The 27,444-nt window shown below is 36.9% G+C and overlaps 11 protein-coding genes and 5 pseudogenes across 16 annotated transcripts, besides 2 other annotated features; 10 read left to right on the top strand and 6 right to left on the bottom strand.

Moving 5' to 3' along the window:
- Window positions 1–20,991: part of a mobile genetic element that runs on past the window's edge.
- On the bottom strand, window positions 243–1,107 carry TVAGG3_0876770 (annotated as a pseudogene). The gene has a single exon. A coding segment is annotated over exon 1 (865 nt).
- On the top strand, window positions 1,812–2,394 carry TVAGG3_0876760 (annotated as a pseudogene). Its single transcript has one exon. A coding segment is annotated over exon 1 (583 nt).
- TVAGG3_0876750 lies at window positions 3,037–3,989 on the top strand (annotated as a pseudogene). Its single transcript has one exon. A coding segment is annotated over exon 1 (953 nt).
- On the top strand, window positions 4,711–4,971 carry TVAGG3_0876740 (uncharacterized protein; the record flags this gene model as incomplete). The annotated part of the gene is made up of 1 exon (XM_051250271.1): window positions 4,711–4,971. The coding sequence occupies one exon, from the start codon at window positions 4,711–4,713 to the stop codon at window positions 4,969–4,971; it is 261 nt and encodes an 86-aa protein (XP_051085746.1).
- Window positions 5,869–6,331, bottom strand: TVAGG3_0876730 (uncharacterized protein; the record flags this gene model as incomplete). Its single annotated transcript, XM_051250270.1, has 1 exon — window positions 5,869–6,331. A coding segment is annotated over one exon (463 nt), but the record flags the coding sequence as incomplete, so codon positions are not given.
- TVAGG3_0876720 lies at window positions 6,698–7,544 on the top strand (annotated as a pseudogene). Its single transcript has one exon. A coding segment is annotated over exon 1 (847 nt).
- On the top strand, window positions 8,309–9,127 carry TVAGG3_0876710 (organellar and viral DNA polymerase type B; the record flags this gene model as incomplete). The annotated part of the gene is made up of 1 exon (XM_051250269.1): window positions 8,309–9,127. A coding segment is annotated over one exon (819 nt), but the record flags the coding sequence as incomplete, so codon positions are not given.
- On the bottom strand, window positions 10,432–10,606 carry TVAGG3_0876700 (uncharacterized protein; the record flags this gene model as incomplete). The annotated part of the gene is made up of 1 exon (XM_051250268.1): window positions 10,432–10,606. A coding segment is annotated over one exon (175 nt), but the record flags the coding sequence as incomplete, so codon positions are not given.
- TVAGG3_0876690 lies at window positions 11,275–12,653 on the bottom strand (annotated as a pseudogene). The gene has a single exon. A coding segment is annotated over exon 1 (1,379 nt).
- On the bottom strand, window positions 15,868–16,221 carry TVAGG3_0876680 (protein of unknown function, DUF4106 family; the record flags this gene model as incomplete). Its single annotated transcript, XM_051250267.1, has 1 exon — window positions 15,868–16,221. The coding sequence occupies one exon, from the start codon at window positions 16,219–16,221 to the stop codon at window positions 15,868–15,870; it is 354 nt and encodes a 117-aa protein (XP_051085742.1).
- On the bottom strand, window positions 18,076–19,038 carry TVAGG3_0876670 (protein of unknown function, DUF4106 family; the record flags this gene model as incomplete). Its single annotated transcript, XM_051250266.1, has 1 exon — window positions 18,076–19,038. A coding segment is annotated over one exon (963 nt), but the record flags the coding sequence as incomplete, so codon positions are not given.
- On the top strand, window positions 19,682–20,666 carry TVAGG3_0876660 (attachment subunit-related family; the record flags this gene model as incomplete). The annotated part of the gene is made up of 1 exon (XM_001288261.2): window positions 19,682–20,666. A coding segment is annotated over one exon (985 nt), but the record flags the coding sequence as incomplete, so codon positions are not given.
- Window positions 20,992–21,012: 21 nt separating the features above from the next.
- Window positions 21,013–27,444: part of a mobile genetic element that runs on past the window's edge.
- Window positions 21,833–22,243, top strand: TVAGG3_0876640 (protein of unknown function, DUF4106 family; the record flags this gene model as incomplete). The annotated part of the gene is made up of 1 exon (XM_051250265.1): window positions 21,833–22,243. A coding segment is annotated over one exon (411 nt), but the record flags the coding sequence as incomplete, so codon positions are not given.
- Window positions 23,462–24,468, top strand: TVAGG3_0876630 (protein of unknown function, DUF4106 family; the record flags this gene model as incomplete). The annotated part of the gene is made up of 1 exon (XM_051250264.1): window positions 23,462–24,468. A coding segment is annotated over one exon (1,007 nt), but the record flags the coding sequence as incomplete, so codon positions are not given.
- On the top strand, window positions 26,269–26,679 carry TVAGG3_0876620 (protein of unknown function, DUF4106 family; the record flags this gene model as incomplete). The annotated part of the gene is made up of 1 exon (XM_051250263.1): window positions 26,269–26,679. The coding sequence occupies one exon, from the start codon at window positions 26,269–26,271 to the stop codon at window positions 26,677–26,679; it is 411 nt and encodes a 136-aa protein (XP_051085738.1).
- Window positions 27,056–27,398, top strand: TVAGG3_0876610 (protein of unknown function, DUF4106 family; the record flags this gene model as incomplete). The annotated part of the gene is made up of 1 exon (XM_051250262.1): window positions 27,056–27,398. A coding segment is annotated over one exon (343 nt), but the record flags the coding sequence as incomplete, so codon positions are not given.

Raw genomic sequence — 27,444 nt, 5'->3', positions numbered from 1 at the left:
CATAGATTTAAGTACATCTCAAGCAGGTTGGCATAGCATAGATATTGGGATTGGTCAGGAATGACAAAAGGTAAAGGATATGATGTTAAAGACGACGTTAAGTTTGCTATAAATTGTTACTGGAGTGACACTCAGGGAGAAGGAAACCATACACATTTCGTTTCAGGATATACACAAACAACGGGACAAAGTAAAGACTACATGCCACCTTACATGACAGTTTACGCATGGTATAGAATTGCTTAGTCGTCATTTTCAACTTCTTTAGCATATTCGTCAGGAGTTGTCTTATATTTGTTAGGAACTGTCTTTGAAAGTATACCACCTTGAACTTTGACAAGTTTGAAACGAGGTCTGACAATAGTAGTTTTATCTTCTGCTTGCAGTCTGTACATTTTGCCATGTTTGCCTAAAACTTCATAATATTCTCTTGTATACTTTCTTCTATTTTTACGAACACGAATGTGAGTACCTGTCGGTTCCCATTGTTGTCATAGTCAATAGTATTTTCATATGGGTCGCGTTTAGGTATTTCTATTTTTACTTTGTCACCTTTCTTAAGTTTGAAGCCTGGCATTCTTTCTTGTTTGTCTCTTTTGACTAAACTATTAAATATATAGTCTTTCTCTAAGTCAGGGTTGTTTTTCATTTCTTCGGGGGAGTGGTTTCCCAAACCTTTTTGTTTACGGCTATTGTAAATATTTAAAACTTGTCTCATCTTTGCCATGGAGAAGTGTCTATATTTGTCGTCATATGACATTTCATTTGCTCACCACCTTGTGGTTGGTTTAAGTCTCTTAAGATTTTTATACAACTGTCAATGACACCAAGAGCAGAATGGTTTTGGTCGACAATGAAATATTGGTTTACATTTTTTGAACGCAGATAGTTTTTAATATCATCTGATTTGAAAGAACTTTCACAGTCAGATGTCAGTTTTGTTGGATGGTATTTGTCAACGAATATTGTCAAAGCAGTTTTCACATCTAAAATATTTTTGGACTGTAATGGTATGGCTTCACAGTATCTTGTGTTTTGACCGACAAATATTAGCCAGTATGGTGGTCCATCTTCTCTATACCTCGGAATGTTTTCCAAGATATCCATAAACCAAGCATTTGGTGTTGAACTAAAGATTTTTATCATGAGTGCTTTCTTTGTCGCTTTAGAAACATAGGGGTCCTTGTTTGGATTCGTCATTTTTTAACCCATAAGAAATGGGTTTATTTGGCGCATTAGCAGGAGTTGCATCCAGATTTTTGCCCGCAGTGGGAACAATAGCCAGAGGTGCATTTGGAATTGGAAGGAAGATTTTGAGTACATTAGGTATACTTAAAGAGAAAGCACAACCTATTATACAAACTGTACAGAAAGGTTGGGAGGTAGCACGAGATGCAGCAAATCTTATTCCAAATCCTGAAACAAGAGGAAAAGTTCAAGGATGGATGGACAATGTAGGAAGACAAGCAGGAAACTATTATAACAAAGCAAATGACTACTATAACCAAGCAGGACACTATATGGACCAAGGTGAAAGATTCTTTAACAGAGGATATAACCATGCACAACAATGGGTAAACAACAACCAACCGCAACCACCTCAAACGTGGGGAATGTAAATTTTTTACTGAGATGAAATGAACAATACAGCATTGAGACAAATGGGTTCAAGATGGATTTGTCGACTTCCAGCAGTTACACAACCACGTGTTTGTCAAGTTCTTCCTATACCTCAGGAAGTTTTAGACCGACTTAAAAAACCTAAACAACCAGTTGAAAACAAACAAACTAAAATTTTTTACTGAGATGAAATGACCGAAGAAGTTGAAACGGTAGATTTGACACCACAAACAAAAAGTTCAGAACCATTGTCAAAACCTGTCAAAGAACTTACAGATGAAGAAAAAAATTCAATAATAGAAAGTGCCAGGTCTGGAAATACAAACCCTAACTACAAAGTCACTTTTCATAGAAATGGAACGGCTAGTATCTCAAAAAAGAAACAGACTCTCACAAATAAAATATTGAAGTCTGAAGGAGCTTTCGAGACAACAGATGGAAGTATTCTTCACTGACCAACAGTTCATTATAGAACATCTCATTGACTTAGAGTCGAAATATTCTAAACTTTACAACAAACACAAAAAGTTGAAAGGAAAACAAAAACAAATGGCATATGATATTTACGAAGATGTTAACGACACAACCATACCTGCAAGTGAGGTAAGGTCAGAGGAACCGAAAAGTGACGAAAAACCGATAGAAGAAGGTGAGCCAAAAACTGAAGATAAACCAAAACCAAAGTTTAGTTTCCAAACTAAACCAAGTCAACCTTCATTAGCTGGTATGGGTTGGCGTCAAAGACTTATGGCAGCAGGCGGTTATGTAAAGTAAAGAAAAAAATATTTTTTTATTTTTATAAAAATGCCCCCATATAGAATGGATAGAAAATCTGCTAGAATAAAAGCAGAGTTAGAAAGATATGGTTGGAAAGTTTCGAAGAAGTTTAAATATAGGAAGGGAAGACCCATAAAAGTCTATGACAAATTGTCTGGTCTTCGCTATGAAATGGACTTGGAAACAGCACGCGCAAATTATCCAAACAGACTAGAGAGGTTAGAAGAAGAACGTCTTATGGACATGCCTTTCGATGTTAGTGAACCTCAAGTTGAAGGACACGACGGCTTTGCCAGGTTCTACTGGAAACATGACGAACAATTGCATCCTTTGAGGAGGAAAAAAGGAAAAGGTGAAGACGCACATGCTCCCATGGAAAGAACAAGATATGCATATGAGAAGTATCGTGAAGTTAGAAGTAAAATTACTTCTGGTCGAACCTTTACAGTAAACTTTGACGAAGGAAAGAACAAAGAAGGCTTCATGGGTGTACTTGCTGCCATACAAGACGGAAATAAGAAAGGATACAATCTCAGACTAACCGTAACAGATTTAGATGGTCATATTTACTATGCACATGGCAATGTCACAACAGCCGCACAACTTCTTGACGCTTTCAAGACTACAAAGAGAGAACAAATGGTTGACTCCGACTCAGACATTTTGAATGCGATTGAAGGAATTGCAAGCGTGAAGTTCGAATGGTACCAACCTAACCCTCAAGCAGTCAGACAACATGCTGGATACTTCCCGTTCATAAATAAGTCTGACATTGACTTAACCAGGTATGGAATTTACAATTCAATTGAAACAATTGTCAATGAACCTTGTATTCTTACATGTCTCAGGAACTCTGGTCTTGTTACAGAAGAGAAGATGAAGTATCTTGAGTCATGTGTGAAGACAAGGTACATTCTCAGAGGTCAATTGGCAAAAATTGCACCGTTGGCAAATGTCAATATCCGAGTCAACATACCTACAGCTAAAGGTTCTTCACATGACGACTATGTTGTTGACAAAGACTTACCATGGTTGAAGATTGCAATTGTCCACAACCACTTCATGTTGAACGAAAGTCTTACAAACCCATTGTTCGGAAAAGGCAAGTGCAACATTGTCAGAGCTGTAAACATTCTTTTCGAGAAAGGTTTGTTGGAACCAATTCCAGATGACAAGCTGACAGAAACTTTTGTACCAAAAGACGAAACAAACTTTTCATTGTTAGCAAGACCAAAAGTTGTTCCAGACAAAGTTATAGCACAAAAGAAGTACACTGTTCCAAAAGGAGTTGGATTGTTCGGATACCAACCTGAACCAGAAGAACTTCCAATGAGGTTGCAAGAACTTCAAGATGCTATAAACAAACTTCCATTGAGACATCCAATTGACGTCAAATTGTATTGGAGAGCATCTGAGTTAGGTCAGAAGGTTTTATATGAAACAGGTTGCTTCGACGATGTTTATGAGATAACAGGAGAAGTTTCTCAGAAGATAAGAGACTCACTTGAATTTCCACAAACTGGACCATTGGTTGCGACAAGTTCGACTCAATGAAAAGATATACTATGTCGACCTTAACGCTGCATACATGAGGTTTGTCCAATATATCCCGACTGGAATTCCAAACGAAGATGGTGAGTTCCCAGGAAGGAACTATACAGTTGGAAAAGTCATACAACAACTGTATGATATTAGGAAAGCTTCAAACCCCAAACTTGCAATGACACTCAAATTGCTTATGAATTCGACATGGGGATATTCCATTAAAAAACCTCAAGAGATGAAGAGTAAACATATGAGAAGGTCGACAACTTTGTTGAAAGGTTCTCCTTTTGTTTTGAAATACGAATTTACTCAAGGTCAAGTGGCTTAGTAACCACATAAAACCTATTGTCGAACATTGGTCTTATCCTCAGTTCGCAAAGCAGTCCTTGACAACTACAAATTCTTCTCCGAAGTCAAATCCAAAGTGTGGTTTACTATGAGAACATCGATGCACTCATGACGAACGAAGAAGGGTATAACAAACTCATTGAAATGGGATGGTCGGTGAAAAGATGGGTCAATTCAAATTGGACAAAATTTTCACCGAAGTTCATGTCCTCTCCAAGCGTAAGTACTGGGGCATACTTGAAGACGGCACAGAAATAAAACATTGCATGAAATAAAAAATTTTTATTCGAATTTGAATCGGACAGGTCGAGTTACACCATTCTTGGTCTCAAACTCATATATAACCTGTTTGTCTGTATTTTCGTCGACTATGGCACGAGACACGAACATTGACCAAACGTACAAAAAGTGTCATTTCGGATGGTCCGCAGCCAATCGCATTCGAGCACTTCGAAGAAGCCTTACGTTCCAAGGAGAGGGTGTCTGGTGCAAGGCAGAGGTCATGAGACTCTACGAGCAGTACATCCTCAATGCCTGGGAGGACAAATCGTCCTTGGATTGGCAAATCTACCAACTCCTCTGGGACGACCTCCTACGCAACTGGGAGAACGAAAGAGTCCAATTCAAAGGTCGGAACTAATTTTGCAAATTGACCTTAATTTCACATACTTATCCAAATAAACCCTAAATTTACTCGGGGTTTCCCCCTAAAATAAAATTTTTTTACTCTTAGAACCACTCGAGGTTCTCCTTACGGTTGTTGAGCTTGTCACCGTCAATGTGTCTGACCTCGTCTTCTTGTCTGGATTTGGAACCCATTGAATTGCGACAAGCTTGCCCATGGAAATTGAACCGCGATTCCGAAGGTTAAGGTTCAAGTGTCCCAAGTTGTTGAGGACTGGGGTAAGAACCTTGCCTGTCTCCTTGTTGCGGATTTGTATGGGTAGGGTTGGGAAATTTCGTAAGCGTCATCGGCAACAAGGGTTGCCCAAACTTCCTTTCTTCGTGTTTCTCTTCTTCTTCTTCTTTCTCTCTCTTCCTTCTTCTCTTCTTTCGACAATTCCTTCTTCAATTTGGTACTCACGAATTACGGTGTTGGAGGTTCTGTCCTTTCCGAGTACCTTCCAGATGGCGTCTATCTCTTCGAAGAAACGGTAGATGAGTCTGGCAAGGTCTCGGTTCTCTCTCGCGTAAATGCGCAAGGTTTCCGTCAAATCATTCAGGACTTTCTCATTGGAAGCTTGGTTCATGAGGAACTCACCTTTAAGTCCCTTCATCTCTTCCATAAGACTACTTTGGAGAGTCTTAACGGTGTTTGTCAGATGAGCTTTCAAATTCAAAATTTGAATTTGAACTGGGCGCTTGTCTGGCAACATTGAAAGGACATCTGCCATTGTGTTCGGCTTCGGTGCTTGTTCGGACATCGAAAAAATGAAGTGGTTTGAGAATGACGGTTTTACTTCAAAAAGCTTGTTATGACGGTTAAGTCATACAACAAGTTTAAAATAATATCTTGTTCTTCTTCTGAACGTTTGTTGTCTCTTCCGATAAAAGTTTCGAACATGAGAACCAAAAAACGTTTTTTGAGATTGCGGAAGAGTTCAGGCAAACGTTCATATTCTGGATATGTTGGGAGCAGTTCAAAACATCTGAGCTGACTTTCGGACAAAATTGGGACAATGTCAGAAAATTCATCTTTGGTCGGACTGCTTGAAGGTAAGTCCCTTACATGTAAGTAGCTCTGGTAAAGTCTTCTCATTTCTGCTAACTTTTGGAGTATAGCTTCGTAGTTTAGAAGTTTTAATTTTAATTGTCTTATTCCACTCTTGACATCTAAACGGTAACTATCCATGAGGTCAAGAGTAGCTTTGGTAGCTTTAAGTGGAGCTATCTGTTCCTTGACTCCTGCAATTTTGGTTGCAATTGTGATTTGAGCTCCTTCAAGTTCGCCGTCTATGTCGTTCTCAACGCCTTCAACCATAGCTTGAAACTCTTCATCGGTCCATTGAGATTGGTGTGGGACGAATTTAACTTGCTTCATTCAAAAAATGAAAAAAAAATGTTTTTACTCAAAACGTTAAGGTTGACTGAACTGGTTGGATGTCGCCTTCACAGGTTATGTGAACGGCTGACCCGAGAAGTGAAGAGAGACTGAATTGCCAATTTCATATGGGGTAGGGGTCTCCTTGTTTGTATTTTTATCCAAGGACGTTTGTTTAGGAACTTAACAAGAGCTTCTCTTTGGCGTCCTTTATGCCATCGTAGGCTGTCCGTCTGGTATTTGAATTGGAATTCCAGTCGAAGTCTCGAGCTGAAGTGTAGACCTTCCAGAAATAGTGGTGAACTTGACCTTGGGCTTCATTACCCTGCGCAAGTACTGCTTAACAACTTCATTTAACTCTATAAGGTAAATTGCCTCGTCAAATCCTTCTGGTATTCCAGTCCTTCCATCCGACAGGAAAATATTTTTCCCGACAACTGGAAAAAATTTTCCCGACGACAGGAAGGACTCTTCCAGTTGTCCGTCCGTAAACCATTCAAATTTTCGAAAATTGAGAACTTTTGTCGAACTTCAGAAAAAGTTTTTCCTTCCGACAGGAAAGGTTTTTCCTTCCGACAGGAAAGGTTTTTCCTTCCGACAGGAAAGGTTTTTCCTTCCGACGGTTAAGCCACAAACAGATGTCCGAGTACCACCAACCGAGCCCATTCCCAAACCAGAGGAACCTAAAGCACCAGCCCCTGCACCTCAGCAACCTCAGTTCCAGCAAGTCCCTCCACCAAATTACTACCAATTTCCACCTCAAGGTTACTACCTACCACAAGGCTTCCCGAACTACCCTCCTCCTCAGCCTATGCCTTACTTCCCCAACCCTTGGATGTTTATGCAAAACCCTGCCCCACATTTCCAATCTCAATCCAAGAGAGACCAAGAGTTCGAGGAAGGTCTGAACCGCTTACGCAAAGAGTATGCTACTACCCAATGGAAGAAGACAGGCTTTCAGTCTCTTCCCTCAAATCGACCGATTCGACTCGTACCACAGATTCGGTTCGTGACCGTGAAGACTACCTCAAGCAGTCTGAGAGACTCTTCATCCTACAATCATTTACAAACTGGAGCTCTCAAGAACATGCGCAATTACGAAGGTCAGACACCAGCTGGAGACCGCAAAACAGACGTACTCGCAAGAGCAGTCCAACTGGTCAAGACAAAGACTGAGATAGTCGACTTCATTCTTGCAGCTGCCCATAAAAAAAAATAAAACAAGTACGAGTTAAACTTTTTATTCTTTCTTTTCTGAGTTGTTTAGAGCTGGTTTCTCTTGTAGAAACCTTTCGTACTCTTCCATGGTCATGTAATTGCGAATTTGGTACGCAATTCCAGGTTCGTGTTTTTGAACCTTACGTATGTAACGCTTCCATCCTCCTCAGGGAAGTAAGCTGCTAACATCTGACCAAGTTTTCTCGGTGACTCGGAGCTCATAAAAATGTCACTTTTTAAACGTTAAGTTTTTAGTCTTATTTTACCCTTTGTTTACCCTTTGTTTGTCAATGTAGTATTGGAGTGCAATTTCTCCAAATTCTCTGTGTCGGAGTTCTTCAGCATTTTCCAAGGTGTGCCTGGAGAACTCAAAGAAGTTGTCAAGAACATACTGCCATGCTGCTCTTCTGAGTTCGTCGGTATTTTGGAAGTGTTGCACCTTCGAGTCTTCGGACATGAAAAAATGACACTTTTTCTATTAAACCGTTTACAATTTGAATTTTGTTGCTGAATTCGGCAAAAATATAATTTAGGGTAGATGGGTATATCTAACCTCTTTTCTACCCCGTTTTCTACCCTCATGAATTTGTCATGAGTTTTATACAGAATTCGGCAAAAATATAATTTAGGGTAGATGGGTATATCTAACCTCTTTTCTACCCCGTTTTCTACCCTCATGAATTTGTCATGAGTTTTCCCGAAATAAAAAATAAAGTTAGTTTTTTTAAAAAAATATTTTTTTATTTTTATTGTAAGAACATGTTAGCAACAACAGCACCAAACTCGTTAGTCATGAACCCAACTTCAATGTTAGTAGAAATGAAAAGCTTCATTCCTTCTTCATATACTTTTGAGACAGAAATCCAGAAGATAAAGCAAGAACTTTTAACAAGTAATTTAGACTGTAGTGCGAAAGATGAAACAAATGAACAGTATCTTTATGAAATGCAGGATATTATTGACCATTTACCCAAATTGCCTGAAATCCAACAACAAAAGCTTACTATTCCAGAATTCGATGAAATAGAAGTCAAAGCAACTGACTCAGTAGAAATAAAGAAGTTCATACGTAAGGTTAACTATGAGTTTCTTGGATTTCATTGCAACCACAAAGTCATGGACAAAGATTGCGATATGGTATATAAGAACATCTCTGACATATATAAATCTGAAGAGTTTAAGACCTACGACAACTTTGTTTCGTTAGTTGCAAAATGTGTATGGCAGATAAGAGATAAAGATAAAAGAGGTAAAGTATGGAACGAACAGATAAAACCAGCAACTTTTGAGTTAAAGAAAACCATTGACGCCTTAGTCATACTAGCAGGTAAGATTTCAATGTACAATGCTAAAATGAACCCGCAATGTTCAAAATGTAAAGCAGCAATTAGGAAATATAACTACTCCGTCAAAGAGATAGAACGTATGAGAAACGACTATGCTGACTTAAAGAGGGAGGCAGAGAAACCAGCAGAAAATAAAATGGACATGTTAGAATTTCTGAACAAAAACTATCCAACAGCTGACGATTTCCTTCTATCTGACGTCAAGAAGAAATATAAAGAGACTTTCGGTATCGTTAAAACATTCGATGTACTGACAGAAGAAATAGAAGCTACGAAATTGTTTAGAATTTCACGAATTCACAATGTTTACCATGTGAAACGTTTATAAAATAACTGGGGTAGAAATGAGGTAGAAAACGGGGTAGATATACCCTTCTACCCTAAAATATATTTTTATTGAATTCTGAGTAAAAATTCTGAGTAAAATGACATATGGAACACGTACTTTTTCAGTAAGGACATATGGGGTAGAAATGAGGTTAGAAATCGGGTTAGATATACCCATCTACCCTAAAAATATATTTTTATTGAATTCAGCACAAAACTCTTTATTTTTATTGACTTTTTACAATTTGAACTTTGTTCGCGTAGATGTGAATTCTGAAAGAAGTATGAGGGTCTTGTATGACTTTGTACTTCTCCCATAGTTCATGTCTGTCAAACTTACCTGCCATGGACTCTTTCATAAGTTCCATGAAATCGTCTTCGGACAATCCAGGGAAAAGTATGATATCAGTAAGTATTCTTTTAACATCCTTACTTAAACTTTGCTGTCTGTACACAAATGACAACTGAATGTTAAAGTGTCTGAGCTTCTTAAGAATTCGACACATGTCTTGTTCTCTATTCTTTAACAAAGGATGAGAAGCAAAGTCATCTAAGATAAGAAGACACCTATGAGGGTAAGTCTTCCAATCGTAAGATTGCAATTTCTTCGAAATGTATTCTATCTCTTTCTGTTTGTTTCTGAAGTGTTTCTTCTCTAATATTCTCTGCATTTCCTCATTTGGGTCTTTGAACTTAGAAATATACTCATTTATAGCATTATACTTCAAAACTCTTCTTTGGTACTTCTTTATCCAATCTAACAACTCAGTATCCTTTATACATACTAACTTAGACTTCTTTATAATATCTTTGAACGAATTGACGGTTTGGTCAAATTGACCAGAAGTACTACAAATGACAACTAACTCATAGAATGGGTTCTTCTCATCTAGTTCTTGTTGTTGTGCAGCCATTTTAAGATAAGTGAAAGTCTTACCCGACCCAGGTGGTGCGATTAGACCTGTTATACCATTCTGAGCAAATAAGAACTTGTCATGTATAGGCTTTATCTGAGCATTTTCTAACTTCCTCTTGTTCTTGTTTAAAACATTCTCAAATTTTTTGTCAATGTCAGCAAACTTTTTTTCTAACATATTTTTAGAAAAATTAAAATTTTTATCTTTTAGAAAATGTCTAGCGATTTCGCTATCTATATTCGAGACAAACTTTTCGACTCTAAAACTTCTGTCGACCATAAAATCTTACATAGTGTAAACAAGAAAGGTGAATTTGTTCTAAAGTTCTGTTTCTGGGAATATGACAAGAACCATAAAACATTAAGCAGAGAAGTCTTAAATTTGTCAATGACAGACTTGTTGACAGAGATGACGCTCTTGGAGAGATGAAGTCCAACAAAACTTCTTAGAATGCAAAGAAGACACATGCGCTGTTCTTGAAGATGAAATAGAAAACAGAATAGATGAGCTATTAAAGGACAAAGAACTTTTACATAAATATAGTTGCGAAATTTGACATAACTCCACCAGAGAAGAAGAAGAGAAAAGAGAAAAGAAAGAAAAGAAAGTAGAGAAGAAAGAAAGAACCTGAACCAGTTCCAGAGAAAAGAAATTTGACATGTAAAAATAAAATTTTATTTTTAGAACATTTCTGGGTCAATGTCAATGTTCTCTTCCTCTTTAGGAGCAAACACTGGCTTAGACTCTAAAATCTTTTTACCCAATTTACCTTGAACTTCAACTATCTTAGACTCATAATATTCATAGTCGTCTGCTTTCTTTGGTTCATAAGGTATAACAAGTTTGTATGCTTTGCCTTCTTTAAGGTTTGAGAAACCTTCTGTCAAAATTTCTTTGACTGTAACAAACCTTCTATGTCTAAGTCTTCAAATTTCGCACCATTTTTAGTCACAATAGCAAACTTAACTGGTTCGATGTTCCAAACTTTGTCTGAAATGTAGACTTTTCAAAATGGTAGAAGTAAACATTCAAATATGTGAATGGGTCTAGTTCTTCTTTAAGTCTGACATGTACTTGTTTACTGAAATATATTTCGTCATCTTTTCTATCGGATAAAAAATATTTTTTTTTAAATTTACTCAGAAAAATTTTTCTTTGTATATACGCCGTTCTGAACATCTAAAAGACTTTTGACATTTGCCAAGAATGTTCGTTTAGAAGCTGCCATATAACCATATTCTTGACAATATTGTTTATACGAATCGTACAATGACCTTTCATCTAAACACAAAGTCAGTTTCATCTATGAAACAGTTCATATACACTCTTGTTTGCTTCTAACAATGTTTGTCTCTCTTCGGTATGTGGAATTTGTCTTGGATTGAACTTAGAAATATCTAATGTCATGAAATATGAGAACAAGTGGTTGTAAAAGTCAGATGTCAAAGTTTCTGCTAAGTCGTCAAAATATTCTGTATCTTGCATATGAGAATCTGACGTTCTGACAACTACATATCTTCTGTCAGAACTTTCTAACTTCATCGGAACAATTGTTTGAAACCATAATGAAGTTTGCAACATTTTCACAAACTCTTTGGTCTTTATATTTCTTTCAACAACTCCAACTTTGTCTGTTATAAGACTCTTCAAAGCATCTGAGTTTAAAACTTTTGTTGTATCTATACTTTGAAGTTCGTTACATACTATAAGTTTCATATTCTCTATTGAAGAGTTAAATTTACCGCAGATGTTTTCTAAGTTTGTCATATTCGGGTTCGAATAGCCCTCTAACAGTTTGCATAAGATATCTGTAAAGAAAGTGTTCTTACCTGTTCCTTGTTTTCCAATTATAATGAGAGCAGTTTCATTTTTAGCACTTGGATGTTGTAAGATGTTTGCAAACCAACATAAGATATACTCATAACTTTTCGTTTCCATTGCATATAATTTCTTTGACATGGTCTAACCAAGCTTCTATAACATTTTCTTTCCATTCTACTTGTTTATTTATAGTGAAGAAGAATAGAAGTTTGGAGAAGGTGTATAGAACTTTATACCACGAACTGAAAAATCTTCTAACTTTGACAATAAGATATCCCAAGCATCTAACATCTTCATTCCAACTTGTACGACTTTTATTTTCTTAAGTTTCTGTCTACATTCTTGTTCTGAAACTATTGTCGCTCTTGGTTTGTTAAAGACAACATCCCATTCTTTCATGACATAACATTCTGGGGCAGAGTCGACATAAATGACTAAACGTTTCAAATTCTCGACTGCTTTGTTATAGTCTCTAAATGGACACATATTTCTGAATGCTTGGAAGTCATAAAAATCTGAAACATCTATTCTGTACATTTTTATAAAAATAAAAAAAATATTTTTTTATTCTTGACTTTGTTGTTTTTCCATTTGTTGCATTTGTTGTTCTTGAGCTATTTGTTGTTGAAGTTGTTCTTGTAATACAATACTTTCACCAGTTGCATCTTCCAATTCGAAACTTTCTGCCGTCATTGACAAATACATAGGACATAAAAGTTTTACAGGAACAAAGTTTGCGTCAACTAAGGTTAAGTTTATGTTTGCTAAAGTGTTTGAGTTTACTAAAGCTGAAAACTCTGCATTCGAATGAACAATAGGCAAACCAGCAGAGAAAGTGTTGTTTATACGCATGAGTATCTTTTGGTCATAGTAGTTTCTGTCGACATTCGAATAGCACTTTGAACCTAAGTTTGAAACAATATATAAAATAGGTGTGCTTAAAGTCAATGGAATAGACATTCCTTGTATGACACCTTTTCCTGTTATAGGAAACTGTTGGTAGTAAAAACCAGATATAAGTTTTGTATTATAGCTCATATCGTTTATATAAACTCAGTCGGACATCCAAACATAATGAAACCTGCTCTAGTTGCAGCACATGTTACATCCGTCCTTAAAGTATTAAATAAGTCAACAAAACCTGTTGGTGGTATATCTGAGTAAGTATCTTCAAAGAAGTATTTTTTACCATTCACAACAACAAAGTCTTCTGGTGTCAAAAGAGCAAAACAGGCTTTAGTCGTCATTGTGTTTAAGTTAGTTTACAATATCGTCCTTGAGGACTTTGTAAGTTTGTTGTTATAGAATTATATGACTCAGGGTTTTTAGTCGTAATAGTATAAACCACTATGTCTTCTGCCATTTACTTAGCAAAAATTTTAATGAAATGTTGTGGTCGTCAAATATTTTTATGACGTCTGGGAAACTATATTTTAAGTTCAACGTTTCACCTCCTTTCATAACGTATATCTTGTCAATGACATTATATGAAACACCACAGCAAGCAATGTCGGGTTCTATTTCTTTGATGTTTATATCGTCTGCCTCTGTCAAAAGTTTCAATAGTTCTTTCAAAACTTCATGAGGTGCAATGACATATGAGTTCACTTTTACAGGGTTGTGTTCGACCAAGTTTAACATTATACCTAAAGCTTGACAAATCTTCTCCTGAGTTTGAAGTTTGTCTTTAAGTTGTTGGTAGTCGTTTCGAATATCTGCAACAGAACTTAAGTCTCTGCTAACTTCAGGTATGTTGGTTGTTCTTTTACAGGAACTATTGTTATACCATCTTCGTCTTCGTATGGTTTCCCCACTTCAACATCTCTTCTTTGACATTGACAACAACACTTTGACTGTTTGTTTGAGTTGGTGAATTTAACTTCACATCTGCCACCGCCATTAAACCTTTTGAAACACTTACGCTTCTATTTTTCGGAAATGACATTTTACTTAGAATAAAAAGATGGACGTATTTGAGTATCTCTTCGAATTGAAGCAGAACAAAGTTTACACACACAAACAATACAATACATTGACAGAATAGTTCTTTATACAAACAATGGAAAATGTTATAGAATAGCAGTCTTTGCTGAACCAAAATATTTTCATAAAGCAAAGAAAGTTGGTATAACGAAATGGTGAAAGTTCTTGAGCAGACAAAAATATAACAACAAAACTGACCGATATTTCTAAAGGTAAGTTTATAATACAATTTTATGTCAAAACTGGCGTACTGTCAATATTTGACGGAGAGAAGTCAGTTCAAGAACAACTTACTGACCTGCTGCCAAAATCTGCTCGATGGAAGCTGTCGTTATGCCAATCTGAGGAGCCCCAGCAGGTTTCATCGAACGAATCTTCAAAAGAGCATCTTCCGTGAAAAGTGCTATTGGTTTTGTAAACTTCTTTGCTTTCATTCATCTGGACCGTCTCTGTCACCAGTATATTGTATTTGTACAGTACCAACAGTTGAAATACCACCCATAAAGTCTTCTGAGTCAGCAAATGGAATGCCAAGCCAAAAGTTTGAACGGTCTCCATTTGTATATTGAGTTTTTTGACCTCCTGTATGAGTCCATACTTTCACATATGGCATAATAGAACTTTGCATTTCAGGGTTAATGGTTGTTGTGAAGTTGTTGTTAAAGTTCATAGCATCTAATGTCAAGTTGTATGACCTCATATCCTCAACTGTAGAATATTCTTCTCTTGGATAATATTTGCCATCTATGTTTATATGTATTTAATACCAGGGTTGTAGAACAAGAATAGTCATTTATAGTTCGTCTGAACAGTACAAACATAGTATCTGCATGTTTCATTGCAGTTGTTAAAGCAATATCTGTTCTTGCACCTGGGTCAGCACTTTGGTTTCCAACTTCACCTGCAAAGTCTTTGACAGATATTTGGTGTATAGGGAACATAAGTGGAACTGCAATATATTTGGCAGCTAAAGCATTTGAAATATCTGGGTCCAACATATAGACTGCAAGTCTGCTTTCTATTCTCTTGCATTCAAATTTTCGCATGTGAACTTAACTGGGTCCCAAGCAGTTCCAGCAGCATTGAAATAATAGTTTACTTCAGTGTTGAGGTTTGAGAAACCAAAGTCTAAGTCAACTTTGTCTTTGCAAAATTCGGCGAATGACGTTTATTTGCTCCCTTTACGTCTGTAAGAGTGAATGGGTCTTGTGTTGGTGCAATGACTAAGTTATTTTTGCTTGGAGTAAGTTCGATAGAAATTTTTCCTGCCCAGTTTGGCAAGTATCTTAAAAACCTGAAGATGAGGAAAGATGACAAAGGAACTCTAAGTTTCAGTTTTACTTTGGTACAGCATTTCCATCTGAACCAGAAAGGTTAACATAAACTCCTGGAACGTTAGGGTCAAGTCTTCTTATTTTCTCAATAGTTGCATACTGGTCTGTTTGTTCTCTAGCTTGTGGTTGTACTGAGTTTCTCAAAGCGAACCATTCATAGTTTGCCCATGTTACTGTTTGAACTAAGTCAGAGTTAGAATATATCTTATATCCCATGAAAACTTCTGGAGCATATTGGTATCCGACATAGAAAATTCCATTGCAACCTTTCTTGTCAGACAACTTGGCAGAAGGTTTTATTTCAATGTCTTGTTCCACGTATAAGAAAGAGTTGTCAATAGAAATTATATGAAACCTGTCGCAAGCAATATCTACTGTTGTTGAAGAACCTTCTCCAAACTCACCTACGTTTCCATAAGAAACAGCAGTTGTATATTCGTAAGTTCCAGGAACTATTTCTGACCTTCTAATGGCATTGTCGCATTCGTTATACCATTCGGAAACATTTCCATTCATAGCATCCAAAACTGTTGGCGTTATATTCTGAGCGGCGTACATTTCATATGAGTAAAAATATAGAATAGTTGGATTTATATGTCATAATAGAACCCACGTGGACCAAGCTTTACTTTCTTCCTGACTGAGTTTTTAACTCTTCTTTTTCCTTCATTGCCCTCTGCTTGAAGTTGTTGCATCTTTGCATTATGTTCATCTAGTATGTTGCAAATTTCCCATGTCCTTTTTGCCTTTTGGCTCTGGTCGCCCATCTCAGGTAACCTATATCCTAGAAAGAGTTTGTCATAGTCTGTATTTGAGTCTTCGCGTATTGTTTGCATGACTCTTTCCTGAGTTTCTGGTTCAAGCTCTTCAAACAGTGCCTGTCCATATGGAATATGCTCGTTTCCAAATATATGTTTTTGTAGCCATTCTGGTTTTCTTTCCATGTTACCAACATATCTTTTGTGAATGGGAAAGCTTTTACCCAATCTTTCAGTCTTGCGTCGTTTATTTCTGTAGTTGGTTTTATTTTGTCAAGGAACATGTTTTTCAATACTAACATTTCATTTGGTACTGTCCATTTGAGTTTTCTTAAATATTCATCCCTTCTCGGTTCATTGTCTGCAAAGTAAGTTTTTATGACATTTTGTAAACTTTCGTTTGCAAGGTCATGTACAATAGGTTCTCTTCCTTCTCTATCCCTAACTTTCTTTCTAAACTCTTCACCAAATATACCATCTTATGGTTCTGTGTAGTTCTTTGAGATAAATGTTCTAGAACGTCAGGTGTTATATTTCCATCAGCCATGTTCATTTCATACTGGTCCAAAATATCTGCATGTTTCATATCTTTCAATGGCATTAAAGCCGCGCTGAAAATACCAGCTATATCTGGTTCACCATTGACTTCCATTGCGTCTACAACTTCTTGGAATTGTGGTTGTAAGTTTATGAACCACCTATCTGGATTAGCTTTATGACCCCATCTCATTGTAGTTCCATCGTCTGCAGAAACAAAAGTAGGTTTGTTTCCATCTTGGTTAGGTTCTGAATGAACTTTAAACAATGTTTCATTTCTATATGTTTTCTTGAAATTTAACCTTTTATTTCACCGAGTTCATCCGAAGATTGAACGTTAAATGCTCGTAAGTAAAAAGGGTTGTTGTATTTGTGTACATTTTTTTCAGTTCTTCCATTCTATGCTGAATATTTTCATCTGATGTTGGAGTCTTTTGTATGTCGGCAAACATTTTTCGATATTCTTCTACTATGTCAGCCGAATTTTTTTTAGACTCTTGGAAATATTCCATATTCTCCGCATACTCTTGTTGAGGGTCAAGATTTTTCGGCTGTTCCAAATCTTCATCTAGTTCTGTGAAGTTAGTTTCCAAAGGAGGACTTGTTCGTTTCCTTCAGGCTCTTCTAGCTGTTGTTGCTGAACTATTTCTTCCATGTCTGGTTGTATCTGAACTTCTTCCTGTGGAGTTTCTTGTACCTCATCTGCTGGCATTTCATATATTCCGAGACCGTTTTCAACAATTTCCCTATCTACGTCATCCGCATTCATAAGCTTTTGTTCTTTCGTTCCGTCTCTATTTTTTACGCGTTTCATGACGAAAGTTGAATTGTCATTTAGCTCTGACATCAAATATCTCGGAGTAAATTCATCCATGTCATTTGGATGATATGCTATTAAATCATATCCCTTAGCGAGCTTGTATTTTCCAGGTTTGAGATTATATCCGTTTTGGTGCTGAGCCATAAAGCTAAATAGGTTCGGGTCAGTATTTCCATCCTTGAACTTTCCAATAGCTTCTTTATATCTGTCACTAAAGTCAACAGTATCTGGGAAACCACACTCTTCTTTAAGCATTTTTAAGAATTCTTGGTTTCCTTGTTCTCTACTTCTTTTATGTCCTTGCTCTGTTTGTGGTTGTTGTTGTGCAGGGTTTTGAACTGTTGGTTGCTGTGCTGGTTGTTGTGTTGGTTGTTGTGCTGTTGTTGGTGCATGCCTGTGTCTGTGTCCATGTGACGATGTAAATGTTTAGGTAGTCCTGGTGCAGGTGCTTCTCTTGGAGGGTTTGGTGGTATATAAGTTCCACCAGCTGGCACATATGTTCCATCTGCAGCATAATGTCCTACCTGACTTTTCGTTTTTAAGAAAGCATTTACTAGGTCTGTTTTGGTCTGTTGTAACTCTTTTTCTTGACTTTTCACAACAGTTGCTCTAACGGCGTCATAGGCACTTTGAACTGCCTGTCTCGTTGCTGCATCTGTTATTTTCGTCATATTTTGTGCTACTTCTCTTAACTCTTTGTCGAAACCTTCAGACTTCAGTTTCTTTCCAGATGAGAAGTCGTTCACTTGTTTCACCTTACTATGAAGAGCTTCGAAAGCGTTCTTAAAGTCAGCATTTGTTAAAGCTTCATTTGAACTGTCTTCATCCGCTTGTATTTTTGTCCTTATTGACCCTATGAGTTGGGCTGCTTTAGCGTTGGCTTGGGCATCTAACCAGTCATTGTTAGCTTTTATATATTCTGCGCTTTTCATTGCCTTTTGCATAGCTGCGTCGTTATTTTTACTTTCTTGTGCTAAGTTTTCATACTGTACGGTTTGGTTTTGCAACTGTAAAAGTTTTTCTGCCTTTACATTTGCTTCAACTTCTTTTTTATACTCATCGCTATCCATATATGTCTTCAGGGCTTTTTGTTTTATCTCTTCATCTTTCAGTATTTTATATTGAGTAGTATGGTTTTTCAAATTTATGACATCTTGTTCCATTTTTGCTACTTCTGCTGCTTTTTCTGACACTTTTTTCGCATATTCCTCTGTACTTAGTTCTTTCAGTTGTTCTTCTTTCTTCTTTTTCTCTACGTTTAACTCATTGAGTTTCTTTGTGTGTCTGTCATATTCTAGTTTCTTTTCGTTTTCACTTATTTGCTTCTGTATGTCTATGTTTGACTTTTTGACATCTGTTATTTGATTTTTGAGTGAACTCAAATTCATTTGACTTTGAGGGTTATAAGCTGTTCCGTCTGCAGCTCCACCATAGCCTGCCATTTTCGCTAAAAGTGCCGCTCTTAAACCTCCACTCTGTGCACCAACAACTCGGTTTAAAAGCATAGGATTGCTTGACATTTGTTGCAACATAGTGGGGTCATTCAGCATTTGTTGTTGCAACTGTTGTTGTGGTGTCAGTTTTACTATTGGATGTTTCAATGCTCTCTTCCTCTTACGTATATTCTTACGTAGCTTACGTGGCATTTTAAGTGAAGTTAAAAAGCGGTTTTTGACAGATGTTTATATGACACTTTTTGTTCAGCACAAAAAACTACTCGGTCAACGGCGATGACTCTCAAAAACCGTTGTGCAAAAAGTTTTACCGTTGGACAAAAAAGCATATATAGAAAACAAAAAACGTTTATAGTTCATTCAATATTTGAGATGGAACGGTTTTCCAACGGTAACTATTAAATAAAATAAAAAAATAGAGGGGGTTACCGTTGACGAAAACGGTTCATCTCAAACTTTTCTATGAGTGGTCCGAAAAAAACAGTTTATTTTTGTCTAATGGGAAGGAAGAAAAAGTGTCGCAAACAATTCGTCGACTACCTCGGCAGTTAAAGTTCCTACAACTTATGTCTCACCATTCTCAAAACCCTTACAACCTCCTATAATACCAAAGCAACTTCCTCATACAATTGCAAACAATTCGTCGACTACCTCTGCAGTTAAAGTTCCTACAACTTATGTCTCACCATTCTCAAAACCCTTACAACCTCCTATAATACCAAAGCAACTTCCTCATACAATTGCAAACAATTCGTCGACTACCTCTGCAGTTAAAGTTCCTACAACTTATGTCTCACCATTCTCAAAACCCTTACAACCTCCTATAATACCAAAGCAACTTCCTCATACAATTGCAAACAAATTGTCCAACAATTCAAGACATTCTACTCAAGAAAATACCATACAAACAAACGAAACAACAGATACAGTTGTACCAGACACAACAGGACAAGTTTTACAGTCTTCTCCAATTGCAAACCAATTGTCCAACAATTCAAGACAATCTACTCAAGAAAATACCATACAAACAAACGAAACAACAGATACAGTTGTACCAGACACAACAGGACAAGTTTTACAGTCTTCTCCAATTGCAAACCAATTGTCCAACAATTCAAGACAATCTACTCAAGAAAATACCATACAAACAAACGAAACAACAGAGGAACAACCAAGCGCGTCATCGATGACGACAAGGTCCCAGATGAGATACCTCGCGTTCGCGAAGCAATTTCAATCAGGAGATACAGAAAATACAGAAGAAAACACTACCATACCTGAACGTGTTCGCAGGCAATATGCTAAAAAAAGACTTCAACTCCTTGAAAAACTCAAAAACCAATGGGGAATTCAAGACGACACCGATTATTCGGAAGTGTTTCAGTCTGTTATGGATAGTTTGCAACCAGTTGAAAATGAAGTTAAAGACCCAGGTGTTCTCGTGGACTTGTTTGTTCAATACTTGCCTGTTACAGCAAACCTAATTGCACTACAAGCCATCGACCAATTTATTAGACTTTTCCCCAAAAATATGCAAACTTATTTGCGAAATGTGAAAATTGCTGAGTATGTCAGCATATATCCCAATACCTACAACTATCTCGAAGAATTGGATGAGTATGGGCAAAGGTCCTTTTACGTATACTTTTTTACCAAACCAGGACAGTCAAAACGGTTATATTGTATACAACCTTTACCAGAATTTCAAGACAATTTCCATGTCATATCCACTATAGCGTTAGATACACCAGAAAGAGTTCCATACGGTGGCAAAGTTAGTATTTCAAGCTTCCCGAAAGCTACCAAAGGACATCCTATAAAATTGGCAGAATTCACTAATTCAAATTGCCAATTCAAACAGGATGTTGAGTTTGTATTCTTACACGATACCACATTCATAATACAGACACCTCCAGATGGACTCTACAAAGTATTTATAGCTGGACACGTAGCACCAGATGACGAAGAAGAAGTCGAAGAAATCCTCACCTCAGAGAGCGAAGAAGAAGAAAATTTCCAAGACATTCAAGATTCAGAATATACCGAATAAAAACTTCATTTATACTAAACATCTTCAGGGCTAGAAGGCACGAAGTGCCTGGAAGCCCCAATACCTTTTTTTTTTTTTTTTTTTTTTTTTTTTTTTAAAAAAATTTTATAAAAAAAAAAAAAAAAAAAAAAAAAAAAAAAAAAAAAGGTAGTGGGGCTTCCAGGCACTTCGTGCCTTCTAGCCCTGAGGATGAATGAGTATAATGAAGTTTTTTTTTCTTGGGGGATGGCTTCCAGGCACTTCGTGCCTTCTAGCCCCCGAAGATGTTTAGTATAAATGAAGTTTATATTCGGAGGGCTTCCAGGCACTTCGTGCCTTCTAGCCCTAAGAATTTTTCCCAAGACCCAAGAGGAGGACCGAACCCCAGCCGACCAGCCGTTGACTTTTTTGTCAAGACTTCATCGTAAATGTTTTGTCAAGACTTCTTCGTAAATGTTTTGTCAAACATGAACGTAAATGTTTTGTCAAGACTTCTTCGTAAATGTTTTGTCAAGACTTCTTCGTAAATGTTTTGTCAAGACTTCTTCGTAAATGTTTTGTCATGATTTCATCGTAATGAGCGTAAATGACCAAAAAATAATGTTTATGTTAGAATGTTAGATCTAACACCTTTTCTAACATGTTTTCTAACATCGTAGAAAACTCATGAATTTCATCGTATATGTTTTGTCAAGACTTCTTCGTAAATGTTTTGTCAAGACTTCTTCGTAAATGTTTTGTCAAGACTTCTTCGTAAATGTTTTGTCAAGACTTCTTCGTAAATGTTTTGTCAAGACTTCTTCGTAATGAGCGTAAATGACCCAAATATAATTTAGGTGAAGAGGTGAGATGTCACCTCTTTTCTCACCTGTTTTCTCACCTCATGAATTTTCATGATTTCTTCGTAAATGTTTTGTCGAAACTTCTTCATCGTAAATGTTTTTAACTTCACTTAAAATGCCACGTAAGCTACGTAAGAATATACGTAAGAGGAAGGGAGCATTGAAACATCCAATAGTAAAACTAACACCACAACAACAGTTGCAACAACAAATTATGAATGACCCCACTATGTTGCAACAAATGTCAAGCAACCCTATGCTTTTAAACCGAGTTATTGGTGCACAGAGTGGAGGTTTAAGAGCGGCACTTTTAGCGAAAATGGCAGGCTATGGTGGAGCTGCAGACGGAACAGCTTATAACCCTCAAAGTCAAATGAATTTGAGTTCACTCAAAAATCAAATAACAGATGTCAAAAAGTCAAACATAGACATACAGAAGCAAATAAGTGAAAACGAAAAGAAACTAGAATATGACAGACACACAAAGAAACTCAATGAGTTAAACGTAGAGAAAAAGAAGAAAGAAGAACAACTGAAAGAACTAAGTACAGAGGAATATGCAAAAAAAGTGTCAGAAAAAAGCAGCAGAAGTAGCAAAAATGGAACAAGATGTCATAAATTTGAAAAACCATACTACTCAATATAAAATACTGAAAGATGAAGAGATAAAACAAAAAGCCCTGAAGACATATATGGATAGCGATGAGTATAAAAAAGAAGTTGAAGCAAATGTAAAGGCAGAAAAACTTTTACAGTTGCAAAACCAAACCGTACAGTATGAAAACTTAGCACAAGAAAGTAAAAATAACGACGCAGCCATGCAAAAGGCAATGAAAAGCGCAGAATATATAAAAGCTAATAATGACTGGTTAGATGCCCAAGCCAACGCTAAAGCAGCCCAACTCATAGGGTCAATAAGGACAAAATACAAGCGGATGAAGATAGTTCAAATGAAGCTTTAACAAATGCTGACTTTAAGAACGCTTTCGAAGCTCTTCATAGTAAGGTGAAACAAGTGAACGACTTCTCATCTGGAAAGAAACTGAAGTCTGAAGGTTTCGACAAAGAGTTAAAAGAAGTAGCACAAAATATGACGAAAATAACAGATGCAGCAACGAGACAGGCAGTTCAAAGTGCCTATGACGCCGTTAGAGCAACTGTTGTGAAAAGTCAAGAAAAAGAGTTACAACAGACCAAAACAGACCTAGTAAATGCTTTCTTAAGAACGAAAAGTCAGGTAGGACATTATGCTGCAGATGGAACATATGTGCCAGCTGGTGGAACTTATATACCACCAAACCCTCCAAGAGAAGCACCTGCACCAGGACTACCTAAAACATTTACATCGTCACATGGACACAGACACAGGCATGCACCACAACAACAACCAAAACCAACACAACAACCAACACAACAACCAGCACAACAACCAACACAACAACCAGCACAGCAACCAACAGTTCAAAACCCTGCACAACAACAACCACAAACAGAGCAAGGACATAAAAGAAGTAGAGAACAAGGAAACCAAGAATTCTTAAAAATGCTTAAAGAAGAGTGTGGTTTCCCAGATACTGTTGACTTTAGTGACAGATATAAAGAAGCTATTGGAAAGTTCAAGGATGGAAATACTGACCCGAACCTATTTAGCTTTATGGCTCAGCACCAAAACGGATATAATCTCAAACCTGGAAAATACAAGCTCGCTAAGGGATATGATTTAATAGCATATCATCCAAATGACATGGATGAATTTACTCCGAGATATTTGATGTCAGAGCTAAATGACAATTCAACTTTCGTCATGAAACGCGTAAAAAATAGAGACGGAACGAAAGAACAAAAGCTTATGAATGCGGATGACGTAGATAGGGAAATTGTTGAAAACGGTCTCGGAATATATGAAATGCCAGCAGATGAGGTACAAGAAACTCCACAGGAAGAAGTTCAGATACAACCAGACATGGAAGAAATAGTTCAGCAACAACAGCTAGAAGAGCCTGAAGGAAACGAACAAGTCCCTCCTTTGGAAACTAACTTCACAGAACTAGATGAAGATTTGGAACAGCCGAAAAATCTTGACCCTCAACAAGAGTATGCGGAGAATATGGAATATTTCCAAGAGTCTAAAAAAAATTCGGCTGACATAGTAGAAGAATATCGAAAAATGTTTGCCGACATACAAAAGACTCCAGCACCAGATGAAAATATTCAGCATAGAATGGAAGTACTGAAAGAAAATGTACACAAATACAACAACCCTTTTTACTTACGAGCATTTAACGTTCAATCTTCGGATGAACTCGGTGAAAATAAAAGGTTAAATTTCAAGAAAACATATAGAAATGAAACATTGTTTAAAGTTCATTCAGAACCTAACCAAGATGGAAACAAACCTACTTTTGTTTCTGCAGACGATGGAACTACAATGAGATGGGGTCATAAAGCTAATCCGGATAGGTGGTTCATAAACTTACAACCACAATTCCAAGAAGTTGTAGACGCAATGGAAGTCAATGGTGAACGAGATATAGCTGGTATTTTAAGCGCGGCTTTAATGCCATTGAAAGATATGAAACATGCAGATATTTTGGACCAGTATGAAATGAACATGGCTGATGGAAATATAACACCTGACGTTCTAGAACATTTATCTCAAAGAACTACACAGAACCATAGAGATGGTATATTTGGTGAAGAGTTTAGAAAGAAAGTTAGGGAGGGAGAAGGAAGAGAACCTATTGTACATGACCTTGCAAACGAAAGTTTACAAAATGTCATAAAAACTTACTTTGCAGGCGATGAATCGAGAAGGGATGAATATTTAAGAAAACTCAAATGGACAGTACCAGATGAAATGTTAGTATTGAAAAACATGTTCCTTGACAAAATAAAACCAACTACAGAAATAAACGACGCAAGACTGAAAGATTGGTAAAGCTTTCCCATTCACAAAAGATATAGTTTGGTAACATGGAAAGAAAACCAGAATGGCTACAAAAAACATATATTTGGAAACGAGCTTATTCCATATGGACAGGCACTGTTTTGAAGAGCTTGAACCGGAAACTCAGGAAAGAGTCATGCAAACAATACGCGAAGACTCAAATACAGACTATGACAAACTCTTTCTAGGATATAGGTTACCTGAGATGGGCGACCAGAGCCAAAAGGCAAAAAGGACATGGGAAATTGCAACATACTAGATGAACATAATGCAAAGATGCAACAACTTCAAGCAGAGGGCAATGAAGGAAAAAGAAGAGTTAAAAACTCAGTCAGGAAGAAAGTAAAGCTTGGTCCACGTGGGTTCTATTATGACATATAATCCAACTATTCTATATTTTACTCATATGAAATGTACGCCGCTCAGAATATTACGCCAACAGTTTTGGATGCATGAACGGAAATGTTTCGAATGGTATAACGAATGCGACAATGCCATTAGAAGGTCAGAAATAGTTCCTGGAACTTACGAATATACAACTGCTGTTTCTTATGGAAACGTAGGTGAGTTTGGAGAAGGTTCTTCAACAACAGTAGATATGCATGCGGACAGGTTTCATATAATTTCTATTGACAACTCTTTCTTATACGTGAACAAGACATTGAAATAAAACCTTCTGCCAAGTTCTGACAAGAAAGGTTGCAATGGAATTTTCTATGTCGGATACCAATATGCTCCAGAAGTTTTCATGGGATATAAGATATATTCTAACTCTGACTTAGTTCAAACAGTAACATGGGCAAAACTATGAATGGTTCGCTTTGAGAAACTCAGTACAACCACAAGCTAGAGAACAAACAGACCAGTATGCAAACTATTGAGAAAATAAGAAGACTTGACCCTAACGTTCCAGGAGTTTATGTTGACCTTTCTGGACAAACTGCAGCAGCAGTAACCAAAAGTAAAATTGAAACTTAGAGTTCCTTTGTCATCTTTCCTCATCTTCAGGTTTTAAGATACTTGCCAAACTGGGCAGGAAAAATTTCTATCGAACTTACTCCAAGCAAAAATAACTTAGTCATTGCACCAACACAAGACCCATTCACTCTTACAGAAGTAGTGGGAACAAATAAAATGTCATTCGCCGACTTTTGCAAAAACAAAGTTGACTTAGACTTTGGTTTCTCAAACCTCAACACTGAAGTAAACTATTATTTCAATGCTGCTGCGAGATGCTTGGGACCCAGTTAAGTTCACATGCGAAAAATTTGAATGCAAGAGAATAGAAAGCAGACTTGCAGTCTATATGTTGGACCCAGATATTTCAAATGCTTTAGCTGCCAAATAATTGCAGTTCCACTTATGTTCCCTATACACCAAATATCTGTCAAAGACTTTGCAGGTGAAGTTGGAAACCAAAGTGCTGACCCAGGTGCAAGAACAGATATTGCCTTAACAACTGCAATGAAACATGCAGATACTATGTTTGTACTGTTCAGACGAACTATAAATGACTATCTTGCTTCTACAACCCTGGTATTAAATATCATATAAACATAGATGGCAAATATTATCCAAGAGAAGAATATTCTACAGTTGAGGATATGAGGTCATACAACTTGACATTAGATGCTATGAACTTTAACAACAACTTCACAACAACCATTAACCCTGAAATGCAAAGTTCTATTATGCCATATGTGAAAGTATGGACTCATACAGGAGGTCAAAAAACTCAATATACAAATGGAGACCGTTCAAACTTTTGGCTTGGCATTCCATTTGCTGACTCAGAAGACTTTATGGGTGGTATTTCAACTGTTGGTACTGTACAAATACAATATACTGGTGACAGAGACGGTCCAGATGAATTGAGAGCAAAGAAGTTTACAAAACCAATAGCACTTTTCACGGAAGATGCTCTTTTGAAGATTCGTTCGATGAAACCTGCTGGGGCTCCTCAGATTGGCATAACGACAGCTTCCATCGAGCAGATTTTGGCAGCAGGTCAGTAAGTTGTTCTTGAACTGACTTCTCTCCGTCAAATATTGACAGTACGCCAGTTTTGACATAATATTGTATTATAAACTTTCCTTTAGAAATATCTGTAAGTTTTGAAGTTATATTTTTGTCTGCTTCAAGAACTTTCACCATTTCAGTTATACCAACTCTCTCTGCTTTATGAAAATATTTAGGTTCAGCAAAGACTGCTATTCTATAACATTTTCCATTGTTTGTGTAAAGAACTACTCTGTCAATGAACTTGTATTGTTTGTGTGTGTAAACTTTGTTCTGCTTCAATTCGAAGAGATACTCAAATACGTCCATCTTTTTATTCTCAGTAAAATGTCATTTCCGAAAAATAGAAGCGTAAGTGTTTCAAAAGGTTTAATGGCGGTGGCAGATGTGAAGTTAAATTCACCAACTCAAACAAACAGTCAAAGTGTTGTTGTCAATGTCAAAGAAAGAGATGTTGAAGTGGGGAAACCATACGAAGACCAAGATGGTATAACAATAGTTCCTGTAAAAGAACAACCAACATATCCTGAAGTTAGCAGAGACTTAAGTTCTGTTGCAGATATTCGAAACGACTACCAACAACTGAAAAACAAACTTCAAACTCAGGAGAAGATTTGTCAAGCTTTAGGTATAATGTTAAACTTGGTTGAGCACAACCCTGTAAAAGTGAACTCATATGTCATTGCACCTCATGAAGTCTTGAAAGAACTATTGAAACTTTTGACAGAGGCAGACGATATAAACATCAAAGAAATAGAACC

The sequence above is a fragment of the Trichomonas vaginalis genome, chromosome VI (genome assembly GCF_026262505.1).
Source record: "Trichomonas vaginalis G3 chromosome VI, whole genome shotgun sequence".
In the NCBI taxonomy this organism is placed as follows: domain Eukaryota; phylum Parabasalia; order Trichomonadida; family Trichomonadidae; genus Trichomonas; species Trichomonas vaginalis.
The sequence above is the reverse complement of the archived record's forward strand: the minus strand, read 5'-3'. Positions and strand labels throughout refer to the sequence as shown.